General features: G+C 36.7%; 1 protein-coding gene across 1 annotated transcript in view; it reads right to left on the reverse strand.

The window, feature by feature from the left end:
• Window positions 1-21,660, reverse strand: part of LOC104537054 (intersectin-1-like) — a gene marked incomplete at its 5' end in the record, with an annotated part of 33,036 nt that extends 11,376 nt beyond the window's left edge. Inside the window, 9 exons of the mRNA XM_010179831.1 lie at window positions 2,107-2,152; window positions 7,732-7,898; window positions 10,054-10,136; window positions 10,800-11,005; window positions 11,872-12,031; window positions 12,967-13,211; window positions 17,993-18,007; window positions 19,971-20,092; window positions 21,431-21,660. Coding sequence (XP_010178133.1) covers window positions 2,107-2,152; window positions 7,732-7,898; window positions 10,054-10,136; window positions 10,800-11,005; window positions 11,872-12,031; window positions 12,967-13,211; window positions 17,993-18,007; window positions 19,971-20,092; window positions 21,431-21,660 — 1,274 coding nt within the window. The remainder of the gene's footprint in view (window positions 1-2,106; window positions 2,153-7,731; window positions 7,899-10,053; window positions 10,137-10,799; window positions 11,006-11,871; window positions 12,032-12,966; window positions 13,212-17,992; window positions 18,008-19,970; window positions 20,093-21,430) is intronic.
• Window positions 21,661-22,368: the final 708 nt, after the last annotated feature.

Consider the following 22,368-nt stretch of genomic DNA (forward strand, 5'->3'; position numbering starts at 1 on the left):
TGGCTGTACTGCTAGAAAGTCTGCAAGCTCCCTGCATTTGCAAATTTTTCCACAGAATCACATTAATTAAGCAAACTAATTAACTGTGGGAGTTTGTAATTTTTTTTAATCAGGCAAAAACCTCTTTCACTACAATGGCAGTTATAACATTCAGTATATCACATTGAAAGATAAATAATCTTATATCTTGCATCTCTCTCAGAACAAGAAATTTCTCATTTTTATCTACAAAAAGGTGATTTACAAGTCTCCAAGTATCAGATATCCTCTTACACCAACCAGCAGCATGAAGAATTTTTACTGGAGACTGTGTGTTAAAAAGTTACAAGTTTATCATTCAGCTCTTGCATGTCACAGAGAAGCAGCAACTTAGAGAAAACAGCTCAGCAAAAAAAAAAAAAAACGTTAAAAAAACCAAAAGCTTTCCCTCCAGGAAGGACTTTTAAATTTTGATTTATTTAAGTACTGAATACTAAGAAGAGATCCAATTCAGTTACAATCCAGGCCAAAAAATGCGGCTGCTACTAAAACAGATACATTTAGAAAAAGAAATAAATGCCTTCTCACAGATATAACTGTCCTCATATTGCTGCTTAAATTCACAGAGAGGAGTTTCCTTTCCCTTGCCCTTCAAAACACAGTTACTCACTCCCACCCACTTGTTCCGCTGCTTCTAGAATAAACAGGAATATTTCACCTCATTCATTAGCATTTCACTTACACTGCCTGAGCACTTGCAGCTCCTTTTTGCTATAAAACATCCATAAAAATCCACACTGCAAAATAGGCAGGATTGTTCCCAAACTGCTCTTAGATCTCCAAAAGATCCTGAACACAGCTTTTGTCAACATCCCCCCAGTCTCCACTGGAAGTTCAAATCCAGACTGGTGGTTCTGAGGCTGGTTCTCCAGGATGAAGCCTTATCATCCACCAGTCTCCCACGCGTGGAGAAAGCAGCCAGACCTGTCAGCATCTCCTCACTATTCCTACCGTCACATCCAGAGATTTTCCAGTTCTCTACTCTTGTCTGCCTCTCTTCAGCTTTGTATCTATTAACATAACTATTTTTAATCACATAAATGAAAGTTAGAAAGGGCAGGAGTAGTTTACTTCCAAGCCCTTCTTTCCATAGATGGATCAGTAATACTTGACAAGAGCAGATCATTGCTCATATGTCAAGGTAAAATAAGCCAAAAAAGGGGCTGCTGCATCTACTCTCTTCTCGTCCACTTACAGTTACACAGTGAACCAGTTCAGGGAGACACAGCAAAACCATCTCCTCACAAAACAAAATATATATACGCATGTGTGTGTGGAAATAAGGCAATATTTGGTAGACCACATCCTGGACCCACCTCACTGTGCAAACTGAACAAGCCTCAGAGAAAGGGACAGAATAGAAGCACGGAGCAGCCCTTGTTTAGGATACAAAGTCATCTGTACAAAAGCAAATAAATACATCGAGGGGAAAAAAAGAGGTGTCTTCTGGAAAGTTTACAAATGCCTGCCGATCTTTGGAAACACAGTAGCTGTTTGGAAGGACAATCCCCATCACCCCAAGAGCCAGAGAACCTCTTTCTAGCCGAAATGTAACCTGCAGCATGACCCTCTCCAATATGACCAGGTTCACAGGCAATAAGCTACGTGCCACAGATACAAGATGTGTGCTCTTGAAAATGACAGGCAGGCACAAGAGCTCACAGAGTCCATCTTGTGCAGTCCATCCCAGCTTGGGCAGCATTCTGGGCAAAATATGCTGTAAAACCACAGGGCGAGAATGCACACTTCCATTGCAGAGGCATTGGCAAACTTGGGCTTTTTATGGGCTTCCACTGTTCTGTTCAGCAATGTATCATGATATTTACTTGCATTTTGAGCAAGCAGATTTTTATGCTCTAGCTACACTCTATTTAGTGTTTGGTACATGCTAGTAGGAGGATTGACAGATTATGCATTGTTTTATTATAGACAACAGTTTTCATCAGTGCAAATTACTACAAAATGACCAAGAGAAAACATTATTTATTTTCATGGAAAAGATCTTGTTGCCATTGAACTTAAGTGCTTAAGAACAGATATAAGGTGCTGTCACAATACATGACTCACCAGGTTTCTTCCCTAAGCTTCCCGTTTTTCCAGCTGCTCCAGGAGCCTTGAAATAGAAAGTAAGATGTAAGTTTAGCGCTCATATTTATTTCTCCAGTATATGAAAACTACTGACTATGCTTCACTTTAACACACTAAACAAGAATGTAAGTAAAATACTCTCACAGAAGGATTCTATTCTAACCGAAACCCTTAACATCTTGGATGGCAATTAATATATAGGAATAAATACCAAGCAGCGTATGGAAGTGGATGACTAACTATATAAACACGTAGACTTCTTTCCTGAACTTTTCTTCCTTTCATGGACTGCAAATACCAATGTAATTCCAAATTACATAGCATCCAAATTGTAAATCTGCACATCTACAGAATGGGAATTCTGTCAAGTTGAATTAAAACAACAACAGCATTTTTCAACTCTACAAATAGCTGGATTGCATATGAGCCTAAAAAACTAACTGGACATAATTATTTCAATATTGTCCATATCATCGTTCTGAAATTTCTTATACGGCACATTGGCACAGTCAGTGTAGTCACTGTAACTTTCAGAAAAGTCATCTGAACTTTGTAGGAGGTGTGTGTTGCATCAGTAAAAGCCCCACCACCATTTCTGTGCCCAAGTGAGAGCACAGGAGACTGAATAGCAAGGTACTGTCTAGCTGTAGCTATTTCCTCTGAACCCAGATGGGGTGAGATGAGAGATGAACATCATCATCACCCAGGACAAGAGGTTTGCAAGAAAAGCCTTTGAACAGCCACAAGAAATCCAGTAAGCAGTGAAACGAGTTCAGTTCAGCTATGTACAGGAAAAACAGTGATACTGAAAGATGAAATTTAACTTGAAAAGCTTTCATAATTTACAAACTCAAACTTCTCTTCCTGGAAAATAAATCTTTTCCCTTGAGACCAGGAAGAATTATCTACCTTTCTTTATTTTAATGCACTCACAGGTCTACTCACAGACACGCAACTAGAGCATTCAAAACAGTGCATGGTCTCAACTCAGCTCCTTGCATGCTCTCCTTCCTCAGTCATCTTCCAACCCCTTTAGTCCCTTTATCCCTGCCTAGGACAGCTTTCCCCCGCCCCCTAAACAGTTACTTCAGTCTCTTCCCAGCACACTGCCAGTATTAACTTCTGCAATAAAAAAGTCTGATATGGATAACAGCAACATAACAAATCTAAACCGCGCTTTGGTCACAAATGTTGAATAATCACAAATATCCTCTTGCTTTCAAGCAAGGCTCCCACTTCCTCTCAAGTCCTCTCAACAACTTCTTTAGGATCCTTCTTGCAAACTTGGAGCCTACCTCAAGTGACCTGAAGGTCTTCACAGAATCCTAATTCCTCCATGGAAAAGAGCAGTTTCATCCTCAATATTTTCCATGTTAACTTGATGTTTTGAAAACTTGGGGATTCTGGCAAAAACTAATATAAGGAGCAACTGAAAAACTAATTAAATGACTGAGAGAACAGGGCCATTTCTAAAACATGTATTGGTTTTGAATGCCTCTATAAAACAGATTATTAGATAGACCTTCAATCTGACTTGAAGATTATATAGCTACTCTAAGGCATGCGTGTTTTGAACATCTTTCAGAAAAGCTACTAAAGAAGCCTGATCTTTCAGACTGAACTATAGCACCTCACAACACTGTATTAGTCAAGCCAACCTCAGCTAACTGCAGAAAATCCATCTGAGTTGGCACTACTTACCTCACAAGCTGTAACTGGTCTCAGAAGGTAAAAGTGGGGGATGGCAAGAATTATTTTTTTTTAAATTTGGTACCAAAGCACCTTACATACTTCTAGTGTACCATGCTTCTCCTTGACATTTTGCAACTTAAGTCTAGGAAAGGATTGTATAAAGTGGATGCTTTAAGTTAAATGATACTTGAAAACCGCTGTCTCAGTGCTATGTTCTCGTCATTGTAAATGACTGATTATAGTTACTTTCTACAAGGCCAGCAAATCTTCCTTTCTCCCCTATGTTCCTTTCTTTGTCATCAGTTATCCACCTTTCTCTGCAACCACTGTGACCTATATTAGCAAAAAAAACCTGAAATAGGAAAGCATCATGCAAAGATCAGATACAAAGACTAAGTTTAGGTCTGGGGACAAGGAGAAGATGGTCCAGACAAAGTGACTGTGACTCCATAGACAGTCTCAAGTAGGGAAGATTACAAGGTGTAGAACCAAATGTGACAACTGGCACTGATTTGGCAATATCAGGAATTAATTTCTGGTTTCTGGTAGAGAAAACCCTCCTCCCCCCTCAACAAAGAACAAGCGCTTAGACCTTCAGAGAACACACTCCTTCAAAATATCACTTAGTCAACATCCACGTTGCCAGATTAGGAGCATATGGACAGATAAAACACACTGTGACACTGTATCTTTACAGTTAACTAGTATGGAGATTATTTTAAGAGAGAAGCTTCAAAATCACCTTGACCAGACTGAGTCTGAATTCTGTTTGAGGATTCTCTGAATCCTTGGTAAAAAAGCAGAATACATACATAGGGAAGTCCTGAATAACTATATTAATAAACAATGCATTTAAGATGGACACAACCTCTGGCCCACTCAGTAGATGGAGAAGTATTTTCTATTATTTCTGTTGAGAGAAACACAGTGGAAGAGGAACTATCCCATTCTATTTCCCTTTTGCACACCTGAGACATGAACTGCATTAGATGATATTTTGTGACAAGTGATAAAGTCTCTTGAAGTAGCAGAGCAGAACTTGTTTGTTAATGTAGTAAGACACGGCAGCAGAGTTGCCAATTGTGTTGTACAATAACACCCTGAGAATCCAGATTAAACACATTCAGACTGCTATTATTTTCAGAATATTTGCATGAAGTTCCATGACGAGAGCTATCTGTATGTCTGTGTTTCCAAGTCCACAGTATAAGCTCTGTACCATATGCAGAGGTAATTATCACCAGTCTCAAGAAAGGCAGGGTAGAATAAAAACCTGTTACAGATCTGCATCCATACCTCAATCTAATGAAAAGTCTGAGAATGGACCAGTGTTGCAGTTTAGCTGAAGAACAAAGACTTTCACTCTGTTAATAAGTTTAAACTTTAAGGAAAGGAAAATAGTTTAATTTAGCAACTTGAGGTGAATGGGTAGCCTGGGACTAGGTACAGAAGAACAGATTTAAAAAAATTCTTCTGATGTATAAGCCATTGCTATTTTGAGGCTTGCAACCATTTCTACAAATTCTATGCTTGCTGTTGAAAGATCAGCACTGCCTTTTTCTTTGGGCCTAAGTCAATAGTGCAGAACACATAAAATTAATAGACTCTTTTAGTAACATTTTCCACAATAAGCCAGCTGTCCAAGCACAGCGGCACATCTGAAAGTTAACAGACAGCCACTATTGTGAAATCCTTTGTAAAAACTGGCCCTGTGAACAAGCTGAATAGCAAAACACTGTACGTGTAATGGCAATTATCCACTTGGAACAAGACACATGTCCTGCGGGCCATATGAATCACACTGAAAATAAGCATCCCAGATATTCGTACATCCATGAGCTCTGTGCTTTTTCCTCCCTCTCTCATCAAGATTTTATCTGACGTTGTGATTTTCACCAGCAAAAAGGACAGTTGGAGCACTTTCTGATGAACTGCACTTAGCTGTTTCAGCCTCAGACAAGTTGAGATCAGAGAAACATCAAATTGACCTCTCTAATAAAAACAGTTTTCAGTATTCAATGTCTATTTCTGAGTCCTCTACAAAGATTTGCCAATATGTGTGCCTGTTGCTCACCAGACAGGATGAGCCTCCAGTCCTTAAAGGCACACAAAAGGCAGCTCTGCACACCTGAATATAAATTCCCAGGTTTTAAGACTAAACTCTGTTGAGAATATCTCAAGGGAAAATAAAAACAGTTCCTTCACAAAAGCTAAAAGGAAACTTAACATTAACTAAGAAGAATGTAGCTGAGGTTAACTAATTAGCTACTACTACTGTCTACTTATGAAACAGGCCTCACAGGGTTTTAGGAAGCTGACAGTGCAAGTTCCTACTCACCAACTACAACATAAACTTCCAGGTAATAAAAAGAGACTTAGGGCACAGTTTCACGATTACAAGATATTCCACAGGTTAGGCAATTATCCGTACACTTGTTCCTATACCTCTGTGGGGCAAGCCACCATCTTTTTGATGTATATGAAGAACTACTCACAGGGCTGAACTATAACCCACATCCTGGAGTGCAAAAAGGGGTGCTTTTCTCAACCAGGCAAGTTCCCTGATACAGACCCACATACACCTTCGCTGCCACAACTGAAGGGATGTTGCACCACTCAGAGGAGGAGCAAGCTTCTAGAACCGAGGACAGAGAGTTCAGAATTTCTTGTCTGGACTCTCACTGACTCGATGATGTTAAAGGTCTTTCCAACCCAAACGATACCATGATTCTATTCTATGGAACTACAGTCTTAATGTGCACAGAAGAGCGTACCTCACCACACAAGGGAACAACTAATCAAAACTGGGACAGGACTCCTCCAGTACAAGACTGATAAAACCAGTAGTGCTCAGGATTGAAGAGAATTGTTACGATGCAAAATAGAGATGAGAAAAGTTTCTACAATGTTTCTACAAGCAATATCACAATACTATTTCTCCCAAGGATTGCAACACAAAATATCATTAACTACAGGGGTTTTTTTAATCCTGTCTCAGAGGATGTTATTGAAACTTCTCTACTATCTAGAAATGTATTATATAGAGGCTTTCTACAGCTATATATTTCACTGCAGGATTTATTCATCGTCTTTTCCACCACCAAAAATGTTAAGGAGTGACGTTGCTCAGGCCCTATATTGCAGACACAGTCTTTCATTGAGTTGTGTCATATACACACAGAACACAACACTTGTGAAAAAAGCCTTACCACTTACATTTCTAAATATCCAGTAATTTTTACTTATTTACTTTTAAAACCCCTGTTATTCTTAGAGACATAAACAAGAACTCATTCTCATCAAGAGATTAGTATTGTATTCAACTACAACCCTAAACTAATTACTACTAGTAGATTAATTTTATCCTCAAACAGAAAAAAAATCTTTCTTTAGAAAGCATGAAAAGAAAGAAAAAAAAATAATATGGACTCATTCTAATGGATTATTCCAGGATAAAAATCAGATGAAACAGAACCTCTACTATTCAGTCAAGAACATTCAAATAAATACATTAGTCAGCTAAGTTTTGTTCCCCTTATTTGCAAGAAAGTGAAAACAGGGAGAAAGAAAAAGATAACAGAATGAAATACTGCTCTATCTTTTTTTCAAAAGCAGTAAGATATAACTGTCATTTAAAAAGTAGTCACAGTTATTCTGATTTGGCTTTACAAAATGGCCAAGTTAACTATTAACATACGCAAGATTCATTTTAACATATGATCCACAAATTTATTTACGACATTATGTTGTAAAATGCAAGTATTATCGTTTTCCCTTTCCAATCTCACATTCAGTAAAACTGCAAAATATTTTTTCTTCCTTTATAATGCACTGAGTTGCAACTGTCACTACAGCGCCAAATAAAACATACCTCCCCCAGCTCAAATTTGTAACATTTCAGTACGTCTCTACCTCAGAATCTTTGAGTCTCACATAATTAGATGGGAAAACTCCTGTTTTATCACCCAGTGTTCCTGTCCACCAGTCGCCATCTTTCTTTGTCACAAGAATCATATCACCTTGTTGAAAAGTTAGGTCTCCTTGTTCAGAACTCTCATAAGTATACATAGCAATATACTCTGTAAGAGGGAAATATAGAACATGGGAAAACACTTGATAAACCGCTCAATTATAATTTGCAAAACCTAACTAATACAATGTAGGCTATCCACAGGCTAGAAAGACGACAGATCTATTAATTACTACCTAGAGAAACCTCAATATTTAATGCATTAAATGGTATCTATCAGAACTAAACACAATCTATGAAAAGGCTGCTTCTGAGGATTTTTTTTGTAACATAATTTTCTAGTATAATTAAAATGTACATAAGTTATTATTATATATCAGAAACCACTCTGAAAACATGTTTTCCAATGATTTCTGTTTTGTGCTGATGACTAGAATTTTCAGTCTTGAGAATGTAAAGTGTCAGTATCCAAATATCTGTCGATACAGTCTTCGTTTTACACATGTGGTTACAGGGCTCTCATATACAATGGATTCTTTCATTTCTTGAAGCTTTTCACGACAGGCACACATCTCATTGCATCTTACGCAACAGATGGCTGGGAAATGTTAAGACAAAGCTTGAATGTGTTCTGTTTTGTTATAACATAGTCAACTACTTAGTATTCATGTGCAAAACCACTAAAGTAGACTGATGTTGAGAAGCTCAATGCATAGTTCAATCAAGGAACTACACAAAAAATTTTACATAAATGACTACAGTGAAGAATTTCAGGCAATTCGGCAATATTTTCTATACAACCTGATACATTCTTGTTTAACTGAGCATTATCACACTTTACATGGGTACAAAACAGATTTCTGAAGATTATATCCTCTGCTTCTAGAGCCAGCTCTGGACCTAAAAGCAGTTCACAATATTTCAGGAAGACTTTCATGCATGTGTAACAAAAGCATTCAAGTATTCCACTGCAGCTGGCAATTGTTATATTTGCTTGAACACTAAATTTGACCAAAAAGCTTAGCTGGGGGAAGTTCAGCCAGAATTCTAACCACAGTTACCATCCTTAATGAAAGCTAAGACATGGTTTGTCTAACAACTGCAGCTGAAGAACACACACGTCTGTTTGTATGCACGTACACACACACTAAATATCACAATGTATGAAATACACATGGAATTTTTCTTAAATCCTTTAAAGGTAACAAAAGATGCTAAATCCATGCTTTATTTCTTAAAAATACAGGGTTTTTTGAAGTGTTTTATTAAAAAGTTGTGTTCCTTTTTAATACAAACATATGACCTGAGATATCCCATCCTTTACAAAAAAGACTCAGCATTTCTACAATTGCTTTTCCTCAAATATACAGTGAGCAAGACTAGTTGTACTTTGATATAATTGATTGTCTCACTTTCCTTGTGAGAAAGACATGTGGATCTTTACCATTCCCTCCTTTTAATTTCTGTAGTGCTCATGCCAGTGGCAAATTAAATACATCAGTAACCAAACGACTCTTTCACTTTAAATTGTATATAAAATTGTAGTTAAAAAACTTAAGTGTGCTGTAGAGAGATTACATACAAATGTTCATTTGTAACCTATATTAAGATTCATTGATTTACCCTGACTGTGATTTAAACTAACCTAGCTGACTCTGCACTGAAGTGGATTAAGCATGCCCACACAGCCTGTTACCACAGCTGGTGTGGAGACAGGAAGCCCCAGCTGAAGGGTGGTAACAGACAGGAATGGAGTCTTTTCAAACCCCTCAGAGGCCTGGCAATGAGCTGCCTGTGCCCCAGGCTCCATCTTGAAAAATGAGGGGTAGACTTGGCCATAAGGATCACAACATTCTATAACTGATTGTAATTTCCTTAATTAAGAGCTTTAATAAAACATTGAAAATGAGCTCTGGGTGAAATTAAGATATCATGAAGTACAAGTACAGATGTGCTTACTTGGCTCTCTGCACAAACCCATTCCAGAGCAGGAACTGTTACCAAAATATTCATACAAGAAACAGTACAAACTACAGAAGATATTTGAATGGCATATGAAATTATTTCTTATATGCACACAATCTATAAAAATTCTTACTACAGTAAATCATTCTAGAGGCAAATTGATTTGCACTTCAATTTTAACAGGTCCGATCCTAAAACACTAAGATCTGATTCTAATCTTGTTTCTGGCAGTAAGCAGAGTTATTCTATTTAATTACGTAGTAGAATACTATTAATGCCATTCAGTTTGAAGTGCTTACCTTCACCTGACACAGTTGCTTTTGTTGCTGGTGATGCTACTCTTTTCAGACTAGCAGGACTTTCTGAGGAACCAGAATCCATGCTTTAGAAGAAAATAATGGTTATTTAAGAAATTCAATCTCTTCAGAAAAATTATTATTATACTTAAAAAGTAAGAAATGCATATGTATCCACAAGCAATTCCATATATTTAAGAAGAAGAGATGGTAAATGTGCAAAGTAAAGCTTTTAAGTAAAATGGCCAGTCGTGGTTACATTTAGGTAACTGCACCTCCTCTTCTCCCTCAGAAAAGAAAAAAAAATCTAAAATAATTCTAATTTGTATTGCTAATGTTAATGTTGCCCTTGCACTACACAGAACCAGATTTTGATAGTTTCATCCTCCAAGAATAGTGATAAGTGATTAAGTTTTGAGGTATATCTGGGGAAAAAATAAGCTATGAATTACACAATTGTAATTCATGAAATCAAATACACTGATTTTTCAAGTCATATAAAATCAAGATCGTTCTTTATGCTTTAGATCTTTTGTTGGTGATGCATGATGCAAGAACTACTGAGGTCAGTTTTCTTACTCCTCACACAAATTTCCAGGGTTGGAAGTCAACCCAACTCCTCAAAATAGAGTCATAAAAAACATTTTTACAAAGTAGATTCCTAACTTTAAAATTCCAGCACGCAACTGTTCATATTTATCTAACTATTACAGTATAGAAGTAAAGTACAGTAAAAGCAAATAAAATACCTCGTTGACTTCCTAATGGGGCCTGAAATAAGCTTCACATACGATTTAGGAAACCACCCCTTTTGTCCTTGAACCTCTCCAAACCACCACATATCTTGCTGCTCCAAAACCGTGATGACATCATTTTTGTTGAAATTAAGGTGGTTGTCTTTTTTTGCTCTCCAGGGATACAAAGCCTGTGCTTGAAGCCCCTCCACTTTTTCGCCCTAATACAGTTTGGAAAAAAAAAAGAAAAAAATAAAGAGAGCAGTCAGTTATGCACCACGTTTCATAAAGAAAGCTGCTTAAGGAATTATATTCTTATGCTATTTATATAGCAACAAAATGCAGAATCTCCCTCAACTGTATATAAAGCAAAGTAAGTAAATTAAACTTACAAAGTAATACCAAAAACATTCACAGTCCTCCTACATCTCTATCTGTTAACACATAATCAATACAATGCAAGAGTATCAGAGGTTTTGCTTAACAAGTCAAATAACATTTTAAAATTGTGATATACAGGTAATAAACCTTCATGAAGCTATTTTGGCAGGACTTTACTGTAACTTCATAGAAAATGATCTTTGCTGCAAGTTACTCATTTCACATTCCAACTTTTTTTTTCTCTAAATACTAAGATATTTAGCATTCTTCAGAACACACTGGCTTAGAAGAACAGTATGTTGTTCAGTTGAGGAAAAGAAAATGCCTTAACAGATGGACAGAATTCATCTAATGTGAAGCTTTGACATTGCTATCCCACTTAACTACATAATCCACTTTGGAGTGTGGGTTATTGTCATGTGGTTCAGGAAAGCCCCAGGGAAGTGACTCAAAACTGGCATCCTGCCCAAACCTTAAGACTGGACCACCAAAGTCTAAAAAAGTCACCACAGAACAGAACAAAAACCACTTCATGTTAAATTCTGCCACTGATTTTGCAAATGGATGTACGCTAGCTGTTCATCAATCCAAACTGAAATAGCTTATCTATCTCAGGGGACTGTTTTAATGCACGGTCGATGTTCGTACTTCGCTTTCCAAATGTTTATGCTGGGTCAGAACAGCTTTGATGAATGTATGCGCTCACCTGACCCAAGACAGGAGAGGGAGATGATCCTGTAACAGTGGCAGGAGTAAAGGCTGATCGCTGCCGCAGCTGCCCTGCACTGGGAACAGTCAAAGATGGCTGAGCTGCCCAGGCATCCCAGTTATCAGTCTCCGGTTTCTCACTAGTGTTTGCTGGCCATCTGAAAAAAAAATAAATAAATAAAATTTGACTGACATTTCCTACCATTTTCAACTGAATAAAGACACTTGTCCAAGACAAATGTGCAGAAAAAAAAAAAAATCTACATTCTAGGTTAAATAATTTTAATTGAATATTCCATGAGCATCATAACTCTCAGGTGGAAGTACTGCAATCAGACATAGGCTAACAATATATTTATCTTAAAAAGGCAATCTCTAAATACAGCTGCTTGTCCTTGCTACTTAAGGCCAGCTGTTCTTATAATTTAGTTTCATTATTTTAGCTGCATCCTAATACACCAGAAGTTCCAATAGTGCAGTTTATATTACACACAGTGGAACTCAAAAAAAAAATAATTTAAAAAAAAAATCACTCTCTTCAGAACTGCTTTGGAACCTTCACACCTGCACACCACTGACCTCTTGCATCCCCTTCCCTTAGACATTTTGCTGCTTCTCATTCAAATCCGTACCTTTCTTTCTCTTGCTTATAATTATTTCCTCCTGACTTCTTTTTTTAGAGTTCTATGCAACCTCTTATCCTTTTTATGCTACCTCTTGTCCTTTAAAATGCCTACTAGATCTCATAATCCACATCTCTGCCTCCAAATACCCACTTAAATGAACAAAATCCCCTGAACTCTACGAGTGTAAACAAAGCACCTATCTTAACTCCAAGTTTCCTTTGCCTGAGTTTGTGCTATTAGTTGGAGTAACCAGTTGTTGTCTATCTAGACTGTAATAGCATCCAAAAGCCACAACCATCCCTAACCCCTGTATCACGTGATTTAAACTATTTACTACAGAAAAAAAAAATACTTCAAACAAGCTATTTTTATTTTGCAATCTTGATACTCTGTTAACTGCCACCACAGTCAAATCAATTAAAAAGGACGCCACCACATTTAAGATGATAATCGCTACCCAAACATACGTTGAACTGAAGTCTGCCCAGTTATTGGCAGTTGTGGTACACTCCGTAGAAGCAGGAGTTCCTTGCGATGTAGTGGTTTCATGCACAGAAACTTTAGGTGCAGCAGCTGCCTCGACTGCTGGCTTTACAGAAGCTGGAACTTCATTTTCAGGTATTTTCTCTGCATAGTTTGCAGGGAACCATCCAGTTTTCCCCTTCAATTCTCCTCCAAGCCACCCTGGTTCTCCAGTCTGGCTTTCATCCACCTGTAGAAGCATTAAGTTAGAAAGTTAAGACATATAACATACAAATGAAATTTTTACTTAAAACAATCCATCTCATCCACAGTGATTAGCTTTCTCTAGATACACAGACATGACACACTTGTTACAAATACAAGTGCCACCTAGGCAGAATTTTATTGTTGTTGTTGAATTTACCTTTGGAGGATTATGTTGATAGCTATTCCTTCTATGGTGTATTAATAGATACCAGATCATTTTGCAACAAAATGCTGCTTCGCAATTTTTTTTTCTCTTGCTCCCCAAGCCAAATCAAAGGGATTTCTTGGTGATGAGGTAAAAAAGTTTTATTTTTGTCCTAACGCATAAGCCAGGTTTGGGTTTTTAAATAATTTGAAAGTCTGTCATAGTACAGCAGACTTGGGAGAAGTGAGTTATAGAGAAATCCTTTAAATATTAACTATTTAACTACCACAAAATGCAGTTTTTAACAAGTGTTCCTAGATTTTCTCTTACAGAAAATAAAAAAACCACCCACAGTATAGTAAAAACAATACCAGTCAAACCATTCAAAACAAATCCACAGATTTGGTAATGTATTTATACAAAACAATTCCATGCTAAGTTTTCATGGGTAGATTTTGTTCTTTCCTCCAACTCCAGTATCTCTGCCAAGCCATAAAGGACAGGATGGAACAGGGCTATTTTTGCAGCTGAAATTTAATTCCTGCTTATTGATTATTATAATTGCGTTAATTGGTACAAGTTTGCAACTTTCATACCTTCCTGTTAACTTTTCTTAAACATTTCACACATTTGGTCTCCAAGCTTTACTGGCAGACTGTCTTAGTCTGCTACCTCAACAAAAGTGTTGAATTTTAGCTTAAATTCTGTGAGCTGCAGCTAACCACATTCAGCAAGAACTGCAGAAGAAAAATCATTCACTGTCGCTACTCCGATGAGTTGATATGGTAGCTAACATCTCCAAGGCAACGCCAGTTGCAGAAACTTTTTAGAAGAAAAAAGGTAGTAACTGTATTTGGTAATAATTTCGGTAAATTTGGTATTCTAGCTATCTAATCTCTTTGATAGGTCAAAAGAATCTCAGTTTTCAAGCAAACTCTTACATATGAATAGGGTCTGCACCTTTGACATGTAAATAACACCTACTTTGTACCACAATCTGCTGTGCATAGCTGCAGATTCCCCAGCAATGGTCAAGTCAGCAGTAAAACCAGGCCAGTAATAAAAAGTCAGATGACCAACCCTACACTGTGGCTGGTTTTTGGCAAGGATTTCTGTCATCTGTTTAGGCCAGTAGCAATCAGTATTTCAAAATATGTAAGAGTTTCAAACGGCTGCATAACTCAAGAGTTGACTGTGGCAGATAACAAGCAGTACAGCAGTCAGAGATGCTGAAATTTGTACTTCTAAATCACCTGATTTTATTTCCTTAAAACCCATTATCAGTGTGAGGGATTTATTGATAACAACATGCTTCATGAGCTAAGGAATAAGAAATAGTATTGTTTTCAGTCAAAGGAATTTTCAGTATATGACATTATACAAAACCAGCACATAGTGTCTCGAGCTAGATGCTTCTACAGTTGGAAACACACCTACAAGTTTATCGTATTGATTTTAACAAAATAGAACCCAATCAGCTGCATGTTTGGAGAAAAAAAAATAGTGGCAAAAAGAATTATCTGTGGCAATGGTGGAAACCAGTCACTCAAGCCTAATGTGGGACCACTCTTTTGCCTAGAAGTAGCTGAAGCAGTAAAGCTTCTGCCTCATATTGTCCCTGGACTTCTCACTTGAGCAGCTGATAGATTGCTTTGCCTTAGAGCAGTTGATGACTCTGCCTGCCTCCTATTGTAATCTGTATCCCACATCGCTCTTGTGGTGCAAAACAATCCATTCTTTCTGCTTTTTGTTGGGTCTACCTTCTGTCTCAGTCCCTATTAACTCAAAGCAAACCCAGAAATAAATGGACTACATGCTTGACCGGTTCAAAGTGGTTATACTGCAGTGCAGAGCAAAAATTCCACTGCAGCACTGAATAGGCTTGTTAAAGCAGCAGTATGAGTGATGGAAGGTCACAGCAGAGGGTGAATCTCGGGAGACAGAGGGAGAAATGGATTATCAGCACCTGATGCCAAGTGGAACAATCTAAACAGTAATAACAGTCACATAGCTTCTACCCATTCAGTTGGTCAGGCAGTAACTAGAATCATTGCCATACGAAAGAATCAGGACTGAAAAGCCCAAAATCTGTTATGGCGATGTTCTAAAAAGGGCATCTTTGACGTGAATCACAGTCATACAGAAATGACACTGATTTTTCAGAAAGAAGTGTTTTGTACAAGCAGAGAAAAAAATAAAAAAACCAACCTACTAAAGGATTTTAAATACAAAGGATTTAATGTCTCTTTAGAAGACAGTTTTAAGTTAAAATAATTCATAAAACAGCCCACTTATGCTTACCCAATCCAATTAAGTTTTCTATGTATACGCATGAAAAGGTACTTTGAAAGATAGTAACTCCATAATACATTAAAAATCTGGTTTCTCAGTTATTCATATAAAATATAATTTGCATCTGGTTTTGTAGTACTGGTACAAGCAGTAGTACTTCCAGTACAGTACTGGAAGTTTAAATAAATTCCTCTGAACCTTTTGAAACTTCATTTGTTCTAATTTCCTTATATTTTTACACCCACCATCCCCAAGTTCCTATGACAAACTATCCCAGACTATTTTTTCCGAAACACAACTAGACTTTAAATGTACACCCGAGCAGTGAATTACAGTATATGTGGTTTTCTTTTTTATTTATTCAATCGTACTTTAGAGCTATGGCTTACAACTACTTATTTACAGCAGCTGAACGCAACAGACAGGAGTACCAGCAACACAACTCTTTGCAGCAGAAGCAACAGTGCCTCTGTCAAGAGACGGGCTTGGCTTTGCAGTGGCTTACTCCACTTTGACCTGGCTCGTGTATCACCAGCAGTGCACGCACACAAAAAGAGAAGCCCTGTTTTGGGGTATTTACTCTGCGTATGAAGCCAAACCCTAATACTCTCAGAAAAAGTATTTAATCAAAGCTAAACAGAGTACCATCATCTGTTTTGTTCAACTATCTATCCATTAACTGACCATTTTAAATCCATTTCACTTGTAGGCTTTTGATCCAGATATTTTGAGACTACTGGAATTCCTGTGACAACGTTGAATATAAGCCTTGCAGGCCAGAGGCTGTGTGCTGGTTACGCCTACGCAAGATCTAACACAATGAGGCTGCCTGTGTGTCTAACACAAAGAACGCTCATTCTAACTCTCGCAATCAAGTACTAACAAAACTGACAAAAAACTATCATTATGAAATTGTTTTAGACTTTCCACAGAAGCGTCTTTATGAACTTCCTGTTTAACTTATGTTCTCCTGCTATCAGAGCCACTAGAGCTCAGTAATTCAATAATTCACCTGTATTTCATTGAATTATGCTTATTTATTATATAAAATATTATCAGCAACAACAGGATCCATTCATTTACTTCAAGCTGGAGCTTAACAGCAGCAAATGCCAGCAGGACTTATTTTCTAAGAGAACTATCCAAAGGAAAAGAATTTCATACATTGTATACATATATTCATACCCACAATAGAAACTTAACTGCTTGAACAGACAGAGCCCTGAAAAAGGCATGGCTTTCTTGGCTCAGAATATTTGTTCCCAGACAAAAGCCTGGTTAAGTTATAGTTAGGATTATAAATCAATCTAGCTCACAGGGAAAGAAATTTGAAGTACATAGAAAGGTTAGAAACAGAGAAAGCAGAAATTTAAGAGAGAAACATAAAAATCCTTTAATTAAAAAGTGGAGGGATCAAAAAAAATACAGCCCACATCCCAAGCACTCTTTAAAGCATTACACAATATACATCAGTGCTACAAACAAGTAACACGTGTACTGGAAAGTCAGGAAGAAGAAAACCCTCCTCATCTATACTTCTGCAAATACTTTTTGTCTCAGGACAAGCCCTCATCCTTCTCCCTCATTTCCACCACGACAGGTCTCAAGATTCATGCACAGTGTAAAAGTGCATTACACTGCTGTGAAGACTATTTACAAGCTATACATCTATTAAAGCCAGACGTCATTCTGACATAATGAATTCTGCAGTCCTATTTACATCCAGGATTTCGGCCTGCTGCCCATGTGCGCAGTCAATGGGTTTGCGCTTCAGCTGGGTTCTTTGCTCACAACAGTTACAGTTTGGGTGGTATCTCCTGTACAGCAATAGGGTTACAGGACATGATTTCACAAGCCTGCACACGCGAAGCCATTTACAGTGTTAAAATGGTAAAGTGCTACATTTATCTATGTTAGAACACAGTTATTCTGAGCAATATTTATTTTGTTGCACAAAGTAAGCTCCTAAGTGTACAGATCAGCATAACCACAGAGTTGCATTTATGTCATAAATGAGAAATTAGACACACTTTAACATGTAAGCTTGTAAATTACTATTTTCCAAAAAACATAACTGACTTGAACCTTTTAGGACCACAAGACACAACAAACATTTAAGGACAGAGAAGAGTCTAGGAGTCCAAATGCCCATTATCAAAAGTAAGTTGTGATCTGTTGCACTTAAATTACTTTTGACAGTGTGAGCTAGTTTGTTAATTTTACCCTAGATGAATTCAAAACACAAGTAAACTACACAGTAACAAAATCTACGTTTATGAAAATGAATAAATTGCATTGACTTCCTAACAGTCATATAGCGCACTTACCCATTCCCTTTTAACCTCCATCAGGAAAGCAATGATTTAAAGCAAGGCAGAATTATAACACATTTCAAGAAAGTGTTTTTTGTATTAACTTTTCTAAGAGTAGCCCATTTAAGCAATTACTACAGAGCAGGAGATAAATCCCACAAGAATCAGTCGTCAGGTTTAATTATTGTCAAAAGTAAGCTAAATAAAGAAAACTGAGAGTAGTCACTCCACTTTTGTAGAGTAAGTTAAAATTAAGTCCAAAAGTAACATATAGGAAGACTCAGATTACCTCAAAGCCTCTGCTTAAAACATGCTAAGTGTTCCTTAAAATCATGTATTTTTGGCAAAAAGATTTCCCCGCAAGCCCACCTAATGGCGATCACCCTTCCTCAAGGAAAAAAAAGTTTACGTCTATGCCTAGGGAACAAGCTATTTCCCAAGACAGCATTTTTCAATAGCCTAGGGAGACCCATGTACCTGCCTCCTCTCTCAGGTAACAGTTGACTGACCAATGCTATTTCTTGATGTGGAATAACACCACATTACACCGTTATTCAGAACGGCCCTGGGCCTCTTCCAGAGTCATTCAGTAATGCTACTAATCTAGGATTTGCCTTTTGTTTTCCAGAAGTAGATTCTAATTTCATAAACACTTTGGTGTAACACAGCTGAACCAATTTTAAAAAAACAACAAACAAAACCAAAAAAACCCCACCACCCCAACAAACTAAAACGGCTGAGATATGAAGGTTCATTTCCCCAGAATATATGCTTTAAAAAAAAAAAAACAAACATTATCATTACATAACTTATGAGAGTCTACAAAGGGTAATTTTTCCAAAATCCTTTCTTACTGAACTGTGCCAAAACACAATAGCTCTTAAAATCTATTTTCTTTGGCAGAATGCTGTAATTAATATACTTTTCCACGGCGAACAAGTATCATTTAATAGTTACACTACAAATTCGCATTATGAATAGACATATACATGTTAAGATCATACTAACAATTTATTAATATTAATATACATATTTAATAACTGCAGTCATTAACAGAACTACCATTTTAGGCGTAATCAGAGACAAAAGCAGAATATCACTTCAGAGTTTAACACAACAGTTATAAGCTGACCATATCGCTGTATATCATCATCTACTTAAAATTATGTGTCGCCACACCTGCAACCAAATTTTTAGGTTTTTAAATTTCCATTTTTTAGAAATGACTTTTTTTCTACTTTTCCTCTTTAAAATAGATGTAATAGTATCTCACAAGAGTTAAGTAGATAAAAAGTGAAAGAGTAAATTCTCATACAAACCATTCCAAGTTTCAATTACACTAGATCATTATGTCAAAAACAGTCACCAAAAGAGCTGCATAAAAATTGCCAGTGTTACTGAAAAAGTATCACCACCACACAAAGCCTATGTTGATGTTTACGTCATCGTGACAGAAGTGTAGCCATCTCATAGTTCAGCGTAATTGTTTCACACGGCATTACACTGAGCATCACGTTCTCTTCACAAAGGCAATTATCCAAATTAAAAATTTTACACTGCTCTTGTACTACTCTTATAAAAAGGTAAATTTCTTATCAGAAACATATTTCATTTATCAAAGCCCGTTTTTGGTTCTACTGATCATAGCCACTGCTTCTGCAGAAAATATCAGTAACTTTATTCCCTAGGTACCTTAGAGGACAAGAAACCTCTCACTGAGATAACGTCTGTATAGGAACCAGTTCAAACACTTCGACAGACACAGCCAGCTCAGCATGCTAAGACTGATACTATCTACTCAGATTATGTTTTAACTTTGCACTCAATTGTAAGAATTTATCCACTATTATCAGAGGATTACTATGTCATATCACATCACTTTGGTGAAATATTTCTCTCAAGTCTGTAAAAAAATCTTGCCATATAAAATTCCAATCACACAAGTGCAAAAGCTTAAATAATTTTTTCAAGTAATATCACAATCCTTTCTTACCATGACTATGTCGCCAGGCTGAATAGTGATTTCATCGTGGCTTCTTGATTCAAAAGGATACAGTGCTCTATAATACACTATTTTTACATCCTCCTGAGCAGAAATGGTGAGAGGAGCTTTTTCTGAGCAAAGGAAGAAACCACACAGATACAAAGAAAAAAAAAAATCAAAATATTACCGTTAAAATATTTGAAAAACTAGGTGAAAATGGTGACAAAAATTATCAAACCTTACACTGTCTGTAGAAAGTATATTATTCCCCTTTTACACAAGGGCAAATACAAAAACGAATTATTTAAAATACAATTATATTATTATTTTCTCTTCTAAACAAAATGTACTAATATTTTAACTTTTATGATATATATACATGATTATTTTCCTAGAAAGAATTATGTACTTATGATGTATCATATATGACTTCTGAAATGCTTCAATAACTTTGTAGGTTTGATCAGCCACAGGTTGTATTTAGTGATGTTCTTGCATATCAATGGTATCCCAAATACTTCTGGAGTCTGCCTCTGTAGCAGCTTCATTTGTAGCCTGACTATACTTACAAGAAAGATGTTTCAAAAGGCACTATTACTTACATATTGGCTGAAAAGAGGTGGTGTTTTAAAGAAATACAGGCTAAAGATGCATTATTAAAAAAGAATACAGAAAAAGCTAAACTGTTCTTGTATGACGCACTTCTTATTTTGCCTATTTGGTCATAAAAGTGCCCTCTGCACAAGTAAAACCTAGCAAGAGGACATATTAGATTAAGTCAATTCTACATTTGGGCTAAAAGATAGAAGATAATTTCCCCTTTATGCAATCTTTTGATCAAATATTTAAACAAATATTACATTCAAAATCAGTTCTCTTGTGTATGTATCAAAGCCACTTAAGGGGGAACCATGATTCCCAGTATGGGCAAAAAATTAGGTTATAATGCAGAGGAAAGGCTCTCATCTGAAAGTGAATGTGTGCATAGCAGAAAAAAATGAGATTAAATCTTAGAATTCAGTTCATTTGTTCAGTCAACAACATGCACGGGGAAGGCAGAAGAGGAAAAAGAGTAACTAAATAACATATTGCTACTACTCCAAAAAATCCCAAGGTATATATTCGACATCAAGACAAGAATTATAAAGGAAAGTACAGAAACAAATTTTTGACATCTTGCATTGAGATCTTAAAACAAATTACAGCTGAGATTCTCCCTTTAGTTGGCACTGTAAGTCTCATCAACTGTGCTTTACACTCTGCTAAGCACAATACTTTTATGAAGATTAGTGAAGCCTAAAAGAACAACTTTTTGGAGTCTAGAGCTCAATCTATAAATGACTTACTTTAATAAAACTAGTAATCCCATCTTGAAACAGAATATTCTTCTGTATTAAATGGAAAGACAAAATAGAAAACAATACTTCAAGAGGCATGTGCAACAGCATTTCTTGACTTTTCTCCTCTACCTGCATTTGACCAAGGAGCCTGGACAGCTGGCTTGACTGGCTCTTGATGTGGTTGGAAAAGCTTACTCAGTTTTTCTTGCATTTCTTGTTTCCCCTTATCTTCGTTTTCCTTCTTCTTGGTTATTTCTTCTCTTTTTTGCTTTTCATCTTCCTGAATTTTTTTTGGCCACTGAAGTTCTTCTTCTGGTTGCACTCGATCAAGCCGCTGTTTATCCCGTTCCTGGATTCTCCTGGTGGACAATTAAGGTGCTTTTTTTAAGCCAGTCAAACAAAAGACCATAAGAGTTAGTTGTCCTTGTGTGTGATCTATAGCATAAAGCATACTGTTCATGGCTTTTGCATACCCTGTAAGAGCTGTTTATTTTATTTTGGTGAGTTATCAACCAAATGCCGTCTTCCACAATGCCTAGGATAAATATTCAGAAAGGTTTTCTGTGACTCCATATGTATTCATAAAGAGCGAGGTGTGACCCTCAGACAAGTGAGCGGACATTATTTCATGTAACCTACTACTAAGCGCAGGTGTCCATTACCTTGAGTTGCTTTGCCTTTGCATTTAAAAATCCACTTTTAGTTTTTTATTTTAACTTGTATATCAATTCTGTACCTTTATAATATGATTCCACAGAACTAAGGTACAGAGCAACCTGAGCACACACAAACTATAAACTACTTATGTTTTGGATCTGAATGTAAGACAGGAAAAAGCATTCAACACAATTTTTTCTTGACGGTTATTCAGAGATTTGTAAATGCTAAACTTTACATTTTTTTTTTGAGGCTCTGATCCCTTTTCTTCTACAATGACAGGAAAAATAAATGTATTTACCTGTGTTTTTATATGAAACTTTACACAGGTATCTTAAAACAGTCTCACAAAGCTCTAAAATTCTACGCTTCCAGTATCTCACAGTTTCAGTCCCACCTCTTCAACTCAA

Source organism: Mesitornis unicolor, unplaced genomic scaffold (genome assembly GCF_000695765.1).
Source record: "Mesitornis unicolor isolate BGI_N332 unplaced genomic scaffold, ASM69576v1 scaffold51812, whole genome shotgun sequence".
Classification (NCBI taxonomy): Eukaryota; Metazoa; Chordata; class Aves; order Mesitornithiformes; family Mesitornithidae; genus Mesitornis; species Mesitornis unicolor.